The sequence below is a fragment of the Palaemon carinicauda genome, chromosome 5 (assembly GCF_036898095.1).
Source record: "Palaemon carinicauda isolate YSFRI2023 chromosome 5, ASM3689809v2, whole genome shotgun sequence".
Taxonomy (NCBI): domain Eukaryota; kingdom Metazoa; phylum Arthropoda; class Malacostraca; order Decapoda; family Palaemonidae; genus Palaemon; species Palaemon carinicauda.
In genome coordinates, this window is record NC_090729.1 from 177646318 (window position 1) to 177660851 (window position 14534).

A 14534-nucleotide genomic window follows, 5' to 3' on the forward strand; every position below is an offset into this window, starting at 1 on the left:
TCTCTCTCTCTCTCTCTCTCTCTCTCTCTCTAACTAATTCCAGCCCTTGTACCGAAATAAATAACACACACACACACACATATATATATATATATATATATGTGTGTGTGTGTACTGTATATATATATATATATATGTGTGTGTGTGTGTGTGTGTGTCGGTAGGGGATACCTTAACGTGGTAAAAGGGTTTTTGTACCGCCAAGATCAGCAAAGCCGTACTAGTCAAAAAACAATACTAGGTTGGTTTGCTGTGAGCATTCAGACAAGACTCCCACCAACAACAATCGGCAGTGACCACCGTGGTGATGAAAACTGGAAAAACACCAGACCTGAATTAGGACATGTCTGAGGCCTTTGTCCGGCAGTGGACTAGAAACGGCTGCATTTGTTTTTGTATTTGTTGTTGTTGTGTGTGTGGCCATACATATACATATACTTGTGTATTTGGGTTTATATAGAATTCTTGGCCTCCCCTAACCTTGTTAAACCTCAAAATTTATTTGACAGAATTACAAGAAAAGAATTATGAGAAAACATAGAGCACCATTATACTTCTGCCCGTTTCAGATTTTAATGAAACTCAAAAGCCAGCTTCACACAGTTGGGTAAGGCGAATATAATAATAATAATAATAATAATAATAATAATGCGTTAACACGTGCACAAGGAAAAAACTATCTCTACTGAACGATAAATCTAACCAGACATGATAATATCTCTTAATCTTAGATAAGTATGATATATATTTACAAAATTAAACAGAATTTGCTGAAAGACATTTCAGCATGAAACAGCTCCTTTAAGAAGGGACTTTTTCATTAAAATCAAAAGCAGTCTATCACACAAAACAGGAACCAAGTGTAATAATCTGATATGTAAGATGATAACAATTTATAGTTTAAAAATGCTTCATTCCAGTCACGTGAAGTAACCATTTGATAAAAAGAAAGAAAAAAAAAACGATGAGGGTTTACCGGATTTCTGATGGCTGAAGCCGAGGTTACGACAGAGATACAAAGTTGGAAATAACGGTGAATATTATTTACAATTATCCGAGTTACGATAAATACCTCAACTCTACTTTTATCTAATTATATGATACCACCGTTGTTGTAATAAGGCATTGCAAGGACCATATATAATATTTACAAATAACTTACACTTCTGGCCATGTCTTAATGCAAAATTATCATAATGTCAAATCAACATCCTCTGTACTTATGGTAGCATTAATGTTGAAGTTCCTTTTCATAGTCTTTTAATAAAGCTCGCCCTCCGGTAGGTTTACGCGTCACATACATATTATCAAGTTATCATTGTAACATTACACTCTCCCCAAGATATACACTAATATATATATATATATATATATATATATATATTTATATATATACTGTATATATATATATATATATATACTGTATATATATATATATATATATATAAGGATAGATGTTAAAAAGTATCAAGTGATGAATGACACAGTATTCTACTGTTTTCGGTAGGATAGGTCTAATCCTATTCTTCACACCTTTGTCACAAGCTACACAAATGAAAGTAGTTATGAACTGAAAAATATAGTTAAACCGTAAAATGATAATCCACTAAAAGTAAATCTTATTATAATAAAATACTAACTACCTCTGAAACGTTAACAGAACTAGGTCTATTTGTAGCCACTGGAATAAATAGCCTACCGATTGCAGTATTTTCACTTAAACTTGGTCACTTTGAAAAGAAAACTAAATAACTGTTACAAAATTCAATAAGTAAAAGAATACGTACTGTATATAATATAAACGTCTCTTACCGAAATGAAGAAACATAATAGCTCACTGGGGGGAAGGAGCCGTGAGCTTCGTTTCTTATGCAAATTCACTGAAACATATCACAACGGTTGAAACTTACTTTTTCTTTCCTATTCCATATGTCATCAAGTTTAACTAGACTTTCCACTTTTTCTTTCTTCCATATGTCATCAAGTTTAACTAGACTTTCCACTTTTTCTTTCCTATTCCATATGTCATCAAGTTTAACTAGACTTTCCATCATTGGCTATTCATTCCCATTTAAGTGATGCTTTAAAGGAAAAATGTGTAAAAAATATACGAAGGAAAATGCAAACATCGGTCTAGCAACAGTTAGTACCAGTTAGTGGCTCGGCTGTTGTCTACGATGCATGAATAACATGCACGAAATGTTCTGGAAAATTTCCGGCCGTTCCCAAGAGAAGAGTAACAGGTTAACTTGCTTTTAAACGCCCGTAAACAGATACAGGTGCAAAACTACGGTATTATCAACTAAGTATATACTTTTATATATTTCCCATTTCCTCATTTTGACATTCATTAAATGTTCTTCGCCTTTACTTGGCCTAACTTTTTGTTAACTCTTAAATCGAACAAGAAATATAACGTTACAAGAGAAAAACTCTAAATTGTTTTATCTAGATCATTACGGATCAAGCTTAAACTCTTGTTGATAAATGTAAATAAATTAGGTGTGTGTGTATATATATATATATATATATATATAGCTATCGTATTCAAAGTAAAATCATATGAAAAGAAAACTTACCTTTCAAACAAATTTCCCTTCAATCCAATATCAAGCTAAATCATCTGCACCACCACGTACAATATCCGTAAACAGGTTTCAAGTAAATACCATAGACACAGATATTTGTTAATTTTCTAAACGAACATCGAATAAAAAATCATGAAAGCGAAACAAGTGAATTAACGTGAGGGAGGTTGGGTACCCAGCGAAGGCGGACCAGCAGGTGACCTCTCGCGAAGGCGGTCGATGCCCAACTGAGCATGCGTCAACGAGAACGAGAAGGAGAACCATCTGAACCACCGCAAAGGCTGAGAGAGAGAGAGAGAGAGAGAGAGAGAGAGAGAGAGAGAGAGTGGTAACTTTCGCTTGTTGTTTTAAGGAACGTATGCTCACGGTTTTAATGCACTGCAGTAGTAACTATCCCATACAAAAAGGCAGAAGTTCAAACTTCCAGTGAATGATTTTATGTTGAACAGGTTGACATGATTTGCTCTTCATAGTTTAAATGTTAGATCTATTTAAACGTTGTTACTTAAGAAGCAATTTCATTGTGGGATTTTATTTCCTTTCCTCACTAGGCTATTTCCCCTTCTTGGAGCCGTTGGGCTTGTAGCATTCTAGGTTTTTTTCCAGCTAGGATTGTAGCGTACCTATTACTATTAATATCCCAAGTAGTTCTTTTTATGGGAAACGACCCATTCAATGTCATTACATTCCTTGACATTAATATTATACTTTATTTATATCACACAACAGTCTCCTTTTTCTTAACTATTTTGGTAGCAACTAGATTTTTTCCCTTCCGATATGTATTTCTTTCAATAATATATTTAGGTTTATCTAATTCGTTTAACCGTTTTGTCAGAGAATGGATAAGACAGTCTGCCATATTTGGGAAAAAAAAAAGCATTTGATAAGATTTACGAATATTCCAGACAATCGCTCTTTAATAAAATTAAAGACTAAATAGCTGACATATATATATATATATATATATATATATATATATAGAGAGAGAGAGAGAGAGAGAGAGAGAGAGAGAGAGAGAGAGAGAGAGAGAGAGAGAGAGAGAGAGAGAGAGAGCATTTAGTATAGATAGTACATATAGACGTATGAGTCATTACCTGAGAAAACTAGACTCAGACAAGAGAACAATGATAACTAGCAAATTTATCATCTTATTTTTGGAGAACGAATCTCCTTCGGTATGATGATAATAACAAAATTATAATGATGATAATCATCACTTTACAAAAGACAATTAATCCCAATCTAATTAACAAAAAAATTTACTGCATGCTTTTTAAGAATTCAATGGATGAGTTGATACAGTCTTTTCAAATGAATGCATAAAGAGATTCCTATTTGGCTGATCTCAGGTAGGATGTGAGATGAGCCTCACCCGTTTTGGTCTCTCCCACCCAACATCACAATAGCAGACGCCCATGAATTCATCCTATGAGCAAAACCTATGACGAGTTATTGAATGGATTCACACTTCTTCAGCAGAAGAAAAGGTGGATGAATACACGTAAATTGAAACGACGCTTTCGCCTTATGTGGTAAACTTAAAAAATGAAACCTGTCGTTTCGGTGTTTGTTGTCTACTGATTGTAAGCCTAATGTTATCATCAGGATCCTTGATTATCATATCTATTTTCTAGCTTATTATTACCATTGTGAGCTTATTTTCATTCTCAGTTAGAAGTACAGTCCATATCCAACAACATAAATGGCTTTTATGGTACTACAGTATATGAACTGGTTTACACCATAGAAATATCGGTTTACCTGGCTCAACTACAAACCGATTTAGGCTGTCTTGGCGGGAATGCTTTTCCGCAACATTTGCATAACGCATCGTTATCATTACGTTTGCTTTTACTGTTATTCCTTTATATCTGTTTTTATTGTATTTCTCATGTTGGTGTAACTTTGTGTACATGCTGTTAAACACTTTCAATTTCTTGCTGGATGTTACCATGTTTACTATTCTCTCAGTTTCGCTAATTTACTAGCATCTTTTTATCCTTGGATGTCCTTTTGGGATTTTATATATACCTGTTCTCACAATTCCATAACAAGTTTAAACTATCTTAAAACTGTCCTTAGTACACCATTCACTTGAGTTTGCAAATGCCTTCATTTCTTTACTTTATATCAAAAGGTGGTCTAACATTCACAATTATCACACATATCTATTTCGCTGTATGGTAGTCAGACTCGTTAGCTCATGCGCTTTTTAAGATTTAAAATTCAGTGCGTTCCACACATGCACACGCAAATTGAAAAAAATTAGCAACATTTTTCGTACACGCTTGTGAAACATAGCGAGTCAAGGTAGATGTGAATATACCGTAGACTTTATTTTCATTAATCTTTAAGTTCTTCTGTGTTCTTTGACGAAAACTCATGTGTAATTACTGGACTTGATTCCAAAGACACTAATGCTCGGTCTAAACTCCATGGCATCACGAAAATAATGCATAGAGCTAAATATCCTTAAATATTGTTTTTAATAAATTTCCTAATCTTACATGAACTACTCACATTTTGCATTTTTTTATTTCCACCTTATATCGTCTGATACTTTTATTGTTAATAATTATAAAGAACAGTTTTTTTACAATGTAATTACGGTCATTTATGTTGGAAGCTGATTAATTCTTAATTTCTTTCTCCAAAAAAGGTTCGTAGAACATAAGGATAACAAAAACACACGACTTTGGCACTTTTTGTAATTAATAGGAAAATACTATCAAGCACGTTACATGTATATGTATAAAGTATAAATATGCATACATATAAGTAAACAAATACAAAATGTTTCTGATCTCTATTTTAACAGCAATTCAGATTTTCATCTTATGAACAAAGTAGAACAAAAACGAGTAAATCATCTAAATAGAGCACAACCTTCGACAGGGTGTAAGGGTCGCGGCCAGCCAGGGTTTCTTTACAGAACACAAAACCGTCCTGCTTGTGCCCCATCCCAGATCCATTGGTAGTAGGGACTAATAATGGCCATTTCTTGGAAAATCATTCCCGCTTCTGTCGCACACCCGTTGTCTTTGAGAGCTATCCCAGCTAGATATTTCCTGCCGTTACCACCTTCAGCAACGATGGGTCCCCCGATGTCAGCGCCACAGAAGCCTTTGGAAGTTCCAGGCTGGAAACAGCCGTTCTGGGGACCTAATCCTGAGCAGAAGATCACGTTGCCATTGACTATCTTAACAGTGTTGCTCGGAGTGGTAGATGGGTATATATTTCCGTACCCAGAATGCGTAGCAGGAGCATTGACAAAGTTTTGGTTATTTGGCAGACATGCAGGTTTTATGCCACCCCAGTTAGTGAGTGAAAGTGGAGTACCCAGTTCTAGTAGGATTAAATCTCCGTTGGTAACGATGGATACAACATCTCGGTTAATAATTCTGGTTACTTCTGTTGTTAAGTCTTGGGCATTGGCTCTAACCTGCATGTCACTCATAACTCTGTTGCAGGTTTGAGCAGTTAAGATGAATAATGTATTAATAATAGTTCCAGTACAATACTGTCTACCAGTACTCTTTTGGATAAGGGCAACTGTCCAAGGATGATTGTATAAATGGCTAGCAGTAGAATGAGGCTCTGTAGGTATGCCACATGCACACTGCAGTCCAGGGTTCAAAGTTGGTGCTACTGTTGTTGTTGTTGTTGTTGTTGTAGTTGTTGTTGATGTAGTTGCTGAGGTAGTAGAGGTGGAAGCAGTGGAGACAGGTGTTGTAGATGATGTTGATTCAGCAGTAGAAAGAGATGTGGAAAGTGTCACTACAGAAGCATCCGTCCCACAAGTTTTCCCATCGCTAATTTCAGCTGTTATCCAGTCGAGACTGGACTGAACTCTAGTGTACTTACCTAGACTACCTGGTCTGGCACATCGTCTTTTAATATTAGTAACACCTGCCAATACATACCGCCCATCCACTTCCACTATTAGAGGGCCTCCATCATCTCCTACACAAGTGTCTTTTCCACCCTCTGATTCTCCAGCACACAAGATGCTGGGACCTGACGAGCAATCACTGTCACTTGCAACAGTAATTTCAACTTCTTGAAGTGTTGAAGAAGGCAAACCTGTCTCAGATGTTGCGCCCCATCCTGTGGCAATTGCTGTCATGCCTGTAAAATCAGTTGCTGGGTCTGGAAGACATATCGGTTTGGCAGCTATATCAGCGGCATCCAGATTGATAGGGCTATCTAGTTCAATTATGGCAAGGTCGTTGATTTGAGTTGAAGCATCATAATCAGGATGTACTGATACACGGGCAGGTGCACGAATGAGGACCTTGGAAACACTAAGATAGTCGTGCTCTGCAAAGAGTACACTAAAATCTGGAACAGCATCAACACAATGAGCTGCTGTGATCACATACTTATTGTTTAAAAGAGATGCTCCACAAATAGGGGTTCTCACTTTACGGGGAGTTATTGCTGCTTGCCATGGATACTCACCAGCCTCAGCATCATTTCCACCAACTATACGTGATGGCGATGACCTAACAGCCACACCACATTCGCACTTACGGTAGACATCTGGTGTAGATATGGGTGGACGAGTAGTGGATGTGGTAGACTGAGTCGTCGTTGACGTTGTTGTTGTAGGCATAGTAGAAACTGTAGATGTTGTTTTATCCTCAGCATGACCACATTTAACGCTGCAGAAGAAACCTGACTTTTGAATGTCATCATCATCGGATTTGAATTTAACACCTAAAAAGTTTCCTCCGGTGGGAACATTCTGAGGTGGACTAGTTCCACAATATTTTTCGTCCACAACATTGTTGTCATAAACACGAACAAAGTCTTTTTGACAATTGTTGCTGTTCTGCAGTTCAAATGTGTTACAGTTGAAAACAATTATACCGGCATAATCTGTGCAGTAAAAGGTGTAGTCACAGACATAATTCTTAGGGTATGGTTGAGCAAATTTCTTTGATTTTATATATAAAGTTTGATCTACATCAATGGAGTAGTTTCCACATAGGAGGCCTGTGCCTTGCCGATACTCAGTCAGAGATTCAAGCGACGTTGGTGTAGCATACTTGAGAAGTGTCACGGCAGTTATGATTAGATGGCACCACATGATGAGAGCCTCTGCAGTCTGCGCCTTCCCTGCTTGGTGATCCACTCTTTATAGGGAACTGAACGTGCTGTCTTAAACCTACACACATTGATTGCCAAAAGAAACCTGCTAAAACATCAGTTTTTAACACTTGTCCCTTAAAAAGGCGTCACTGAACTGAAATAGATGCTAATGACAGAAGCGCTAAAAATGTTGAAATAGCAAATCAGAGGCTTTGAAAGTGGCACACTCAAAATAAATTCCAGTTATGAAAATCCGTCTAGCAGGGGGATTGAAAAAAATAGTAGCTTAAAGAATATGAGATCTTGATGGAATTAAAAATATGTAATTCCAATGCAGCAGAAAACCAAGTTTTACGAAATTAAATGTTTTCATAGAAATTGAGGACAATAAAAATCAAATGAAATATAATAAAGAAAATTTATGGCCAGTGAGTTGCTAGATGGATAACAGTTACCTGTCCATTTTGTTACTTCCAAGGTAAGTTTTGTTCGTGGGAATAATAATAATAATAATAATAATAATAATAATAATAATAATAATAATAATAATAATAATAACAATAATAATAGCAATTGTATTGTTTAATGGTCTAGTTTCTTTGTAAATAGAAGAGGAAAAGTTGCAGACACTTGAAGTTGATGGAATTATCAGGCTCATCTCTTAAAATTGAAGGTAGGCAATTTAGGAAGTCTGGAAGATTGAATTCCAGATTGACGGTGGAGTTAAAGAATCGGCCATCAACAGACAATGTTTATTATCAAACCTCCGCCAACGAAGTTGGAATGAGGTTATGTTTGTGTTGGTTTGTGAACAGCTTTCTGGTAAAAAATTTAAACGTAGAGTACTGAAACTGGCAGGGATTAACTGTTATGTAAAAAAACTGGAAAGAATTAAATTTTGGAAGGTCACGTTCAAAGGTCAAAGTTATAGTCAAGCAAACTGTCCAATTCACGCACGTAATCAGCTATAAGTTTGGACAGTGTTGTCACAGAGACTTCAAACTTGGTTCATATTTGAGAGTATGAAAATACATGCCAATTAATACATGTTAAGATCAAAGGTCAAAGTCAAGGTCGAGCAAAAGGTTGAGAAATAAGATGCTACGGCGGAAGTCTGCGCTCTATTAAGTGCCCCTCTTGTTGTTGTTATTATTGTTATTATTATTATTATTATATTTTTCTCACTGGGCAATTTTTTCCTGTTGGAGCCCTTGGACTTATAACACCCTGTTTTTCCAACTAGGGTTGTAGTTGGAAAAGCAGGATGCTATAAGCCCAAGGGCTCCAACAGGAAAAAAATAGCCCAGTGAGAAAAAGAAATAAATAAAATACGAGAAGTAATGAACAATTGATATGAAATCTTAAATACCAGTAACATCAAAATATATCTTTCATAAATAAACTATAAAAAAGACATATCAGCAATTTCAGCACGAAAACATTCGTTGCAAGTTTGAACTTTTGAAGTTCCACCGATTCAATTGCCCGATTAGGAAGATCATTCCACATGTTAGTCAAAGCTGGAATAAAACTTTTGATATGATGGACCTGAGAAGATAAGAAGCCTTACAATCGTCAAATCAGGACAAAGAAACTTGTGAGCGTAGGAAAAAAGGCAGTGGGACCACACTCCAGGTATCAAAGAGAGGAGTCTAATGCTAAGGAAATGCCATTGATTTCGGAAAATACCTTATTGATTTCGGAAAATGCCTTATTAATTTCAGAAAATGCCTTATTAATTTCAGAAAATACCTTATTGATTTCGGAAAATGCCTTATTAATTTCAGAAAATACCTTATTGATTTCAGATAGCCTATTGCTTATTGATTTCAGAAAATCTCTTATCAATTTAAGGATGGCCTATCCCTTGTTGGTTTCAAGATATCCTATCCCTTATTGATTTCAGAAAATCCCTTATTGATTTAAGGATAGCTTATCTCTTATTGATTTCAGAAAATCTCTTATTAATTTAAGGATAGCTTATCTCTTATTGATTTCAGAATATCACTTATTGATTTAAGGATAGCCTATCCTTATTGATTTCAGATAATCTCTTATTAATTTAAGGATAGCTTATCTCTTATTGATTTCAGAATATCACTTATTGATTTAAGGATAGCCTATCCTTATTGATTTCAGAAAATACCTTATTGATTTCAGGATACCATATCCCTTATTAATTTCAGAAAATCCCTTATCAATTTAAGGATAGCCTATCCCTTGTTGATTTCAAGATTTCCTATCCCTTATTGACTTCAGAAAATCCTTTATTGATTTAAGGATAGCTTATCTCTTATAGATTTCAGAATATCACTTATTAATTTAAGGATAGCCTATCCTTATTGCTTTCAGAAAATACCTTATTGACTTCAGAAAATACCTTATTGATTTCAGGATAGCATATCCCTTATTGATTTCAGAAAATACCTTATTGATTTCAGGATAGCATATCCCTTACGGATAGCCTTTCCCTTATTGATTTCAGAAAATACCTTATTGATTTCAGGATAGCATATCCCTTACGGATAGCCTATCCCTTATTGATTTAAGAAAATACCTTTTTGATTTCAGGATAGCATATCCCTTCTGGATTTACGGATAGCCTATCCCTTATTGATTTCGGGAAATTTCTTGTTTATTTCAGGAAATACCTTACTAATATTAGGATACAATTCCAGAAAACACTTGTTGATTTCAAGAAATCAATTATTGATTTTAATAATCCCTTGATACAAGGTAAGGCAATCTATACAGACAGACAGACAGATACAATTTGTGAATTTCAGGAAACCTTTGATTCATTTCTGGAAACCATTTATCAATTTCATGAATTTCTTTATTGATTTCATGAAACACCTTTGCGAATTTCAGGATATCTCCCTTGTTTTCAGTAAATCCTATAACTGTCCTCACAAACTTATTTTCATTTCAGAAAACACTTGTTGATTTCAAGAAATCAATTATTGATTTTAATAATCCTTTGATGAATTCATGATATATTTTATTTCTTTTTTTTTTAGAGAACCTCCAGTTGATTGCAGAGATTCTTTCATAGATTTCAGGATATCAATTTCAGTGATTCCATGAAATCCCCAATGGGTTTCAGGAAATCTTATGTTGATTCTAAGAAACCCATTGTTTGTTTTAGAAAATTCTATATTGATTTTAAAAAATCCTACGTTGATCAAAAGAAATCCCTTGTTGCTTTCATGAAATCATTAGCTGATTTCAGGAATCCCTTACTGATTTCATGAAATTCCTTATTGATTTCATGAAATCCCTTACTGGTGATTTCAGGGAATCCAATATTGATTGCAAGATATCCCTAGTTGATTTCGGAAAATACCTTGTTGACTTAAGGAATTTATTGTTTTCTTCACGAAATTCATTACTGGTTTAAAAAATACATTGATTTCATTAAGTTTCTTATTGATCTCACGAAATTCCTTATTAATTCAAAGAAACCCTTTGAATATTTCAGGGAATTCCTAGTTGACTTCATGACATTCCTAGATGATTTCAGGAAATCCCTAGTTAATGTAAGTCAATCTCGTGGATTTCATGAATTCCGTAGTTGATTTCAGGAAATTTCTTCCACTCTGTCAGTCGCGTGTAGGAAGAAAGCAAAAGAAGAATATGGTGTATTAGAATAGGCCTACTGGTAAAGCACAGAGAGAGAGAGAGAGAGAGAGAGAGAGAGAGAGAGAGAGAGAGAGAGAGAGAGAGAGAGAGAGATATCCCATTTAAGCACCACATCCTTAATATATATATATATAAATATATATATATATATATATATATATATATATATATATATATATATATATATATATATATATAACATAAAATTATATAGACTATGTATTATGTATACATGTAAATAAATTTCGACCTCACATTGGGATCGAACCCAGGTCTCTTCAAATATACCCTTTCTGAATGGGATACCTTAACGTGGTGATGGGCTTGTGCATCGCCATGATCAGCAAAGCTGTACTAGTCAGGGTCAACCACACTAGGTTGGTTTGCTGAGAGCGATCAGACTAAAGTCTCCCAACATCACTCATCCGTAATGGCAAACGTGGTGATGAAATGGCAAAACCCCAAACATGAATAGGGACATGTCTGAGGTCTTTGTCCTGCAGTGGACTAGAAACGGTTGCATTTGTTATTGTTGTCGTTGTATATATATATATATATATATATATATATATATATATATATGTATATATATATATATATATATATATATATATATATATATATATATATATATATATATATATATATATATATATATATATGAAATTTTACATTGGTAATACTGATATTCTTTTGCCCTATCGTTATGCTCCAAAATACACAACTGTAAATTTTGAATGAACGACTGATGAAATCACGTAAATGTACACTTCATGGATGACTGACTAGTTTTCAATAACTTTTCATTAATCAACCCAAAATAATCTTCTAATGAAATTGCTGATTGAGACTTTTCTACAGTTAAAGGTTCTCATTTTATATGCATCAGCTAAATTCACACTCCATTTCATCCATTACAGAAAATAAAAGGGCTCTTCTTGGTTACCGAAGAGTGAAATTGGTTACACTAAGAAAAAAAATACTGATGCAACGTTTATGCTTTAAGAAAAGTCTACATAATCTTTTTATACTTCAGATAACGGCCACAAAATAACTGATTGTATCACGCATGTTATCAAAATCATACCCAAGCATACTTCATTGACGCATGTTTTCTTCATAACTATTTCTCTTATCGTTGTTACTTACGGGATGGGAACAGTTAAAATTGTAGACATTGATACTCGATGGGAAAGTAGCAACTTGCAAGAGCCACCAAGCGGTCAAACTTCTCATTATTATTATTATTACTAGCCAAGCTACAGCCCTAGTTGGAAAAGCAAGATGCTATAAGCCTAAGGGCTCCAATAGGAAAAAAATAGCCTAGTGAGGAAAGGAAATAAAGAAATAAATAAATGATGAGAACAAATTAACAATAAATCATTCTTATAACAGCAACAACGTCAAAACAGTTGTCATATATAAACTATTAACGTCAAAACAGATATGTCATGTATAAACTATAAAAAGACTCATGTCAGCCTAGTCAAAATAAATACATTTGCCTATTGAAGTTCTACTGATTCAACTACCCGATTAGGAACTGAAAGGCCTGCACCATACTTCACACATTACCCTCAACATTTAAACACTTTTCTCTATTACCTCCAAGGTATGCCATACGTGCATTACAAGCTCAAATTCATGATAATCTTACTATTACAAGAGAATATACAGAAACTAGAGTAGTGGTTCCTCTACATCATGTCGACAACCTACTGTACATCAAAGAGGGAAAACATACCTGTTATGGCAAACAAGCCCGAGCTGCCCGACCACATTATAGGCCTACACATGCCGTACAGCGTACTCTCTATATCGACCCAACGTTGGGAAGCCAAGGTCAAGGATCAACTAAGTCAGAACTCAGGACTTCAAGAATTCCATTATTTTACGCCTTCCTTTTGCCAGAGGGTAAAGATTGGTGTGCACTTACGGTCACTGTAGGCTCTGTAGCTAAACGATCTTTTTGGCGCCATCCAGAATGAACAGATTTCTTGCATGAATTAAAAATGCAACGAATTTCTCTTTGAAAATATCTTCTATGGTAAATAAAAGTTCTAAATATGGATTTAACACTGCTCCCGTGAAATTGTAAATAAACTTGACAAGAAACTTCTTCTTCTACCCTATTGTGGGTGATAAGATCCATTTCTATTGTCAATATTTATGAATCCTATATGGTGGAATTTTTCCTATCTACATAACGACAATAATTGTTATTGAAGTTTCATGAAATCTGTGTTAATTCTAATTCGGAAGAGCTCCTAGTTGCAAATTTTCATTGTTTTAGAAAAATATGTCCTTAAATGAGCAATGTGGTCTTTTGTACCATTACTTCTCTGACCATTTTAAAAAGTATGTAAAAATGAATAAGCTCTTCTTGGCAAAAGATAGAACAATTAGTCATTACAGCAAATATTATTTTGTAAAAAATAACTTTGAAAAAGTTTTGTAAATTGGAACTTTTAACTACATTGGAATGCATTAAAAAAAAAAAACTTGTTCCATTCAAAACCTATATTAAATGATAAAACATCAAATAAACTTGAAATTTTAAAGACTGTGTTACTTAAACTTTAACCTTTATGATTATTTTGAAAATTATTAATCAAATTCTTTGAGATTAAGAACTGCATTTTTTTCCATTACTAGACCTAAACATTGCTTTAATAATTGTATCATATTTTTCCCTTAAATTTAATATATATATATATATATATATATATATATATATATATATATATATATATATATATATATATATATATGTGTGTGTGTGTGTGTACCTTGAAAGCCACAGCCTTACAATTTTAGGGTAAAACTTGGCAGGTCGTTCACAAACATATCTTCTAATGGATCTATTGGATTGAAAGAATCAATTCAAGTTATATCACCTGGGGTCCAAGAAGCCACTCGGTGATCATGGGTAACAGGAAGCCTACAAAGTTTACGAGATCGGAACCATGTTATAGCAGAAGGATAAAAAGTGAGAGCACCTGCAGACTGAAAAGATGCCAGATTATCCAGATCTATTAATATACTAAAGTTGTGAGATATGAGAGTACTGTTATCTTAGGTACTGCATAGAAACAAACAAGTACTTCAATAACTTGAATAAATAGGAAGAAATACCAAGAAAAGAAAAATGGAAAACTTCAGGGGGCTTACATATCTTATTTTGCCTCTTTTCTTGCCATAACCTGG

The 14534-nt window shown here is 34.4% G+C and overlaps 2 protein-coding genes across 2 annotated transcripts in view; both read right to left on the minus strand.

Moving 5' to 3' along the window:
* The window catches only part of LOC137641628 (extracellular matrix organizing protein FRAS1-like), a 344509-nt gene extending 341699 nt beyond the window's left edge, over window positions 1-2810 (minus strand). Inside the window, exon 1 of the mRNA XM_068374359.1 lies at window positions 2764-2810. The gene's annotated coding sequence lies outside the window, so the exon portion shown is untranslated. The remainder of the gene's footprint in view (window positions 1-2763) is intronic.
* A 2474-nt stretch (window positions 2811-5284) lies between these two features.
* On the minus strand, window positions 5285-7718 carry LOC137641633 (transmembrane protease serine 9-like). Its single transcript, XM_068374371.1, has one exon. It carries the CDS (start codon window positions 7681-7683, stop codon window positions 5518-5520), a length of 2166 nt encoding a protein of 721 aa, XP_068230472.1. The 5' UTR covers window positions 7684-7718; the 3' UTR covers window positions 5285-5517.
* Between the last annotated feature and the right edge of the window lie 6816 nt (window positions 7719-14534).

Coding starts and splice junctions, on each gene's coding strand:
- LOC137641633 (XM_068374371.1), bottom strand. CDS start 7,683: ATGTGGTGCCATCTAATCATAACTGCCGTGACACTTCTCAAGTATGCT.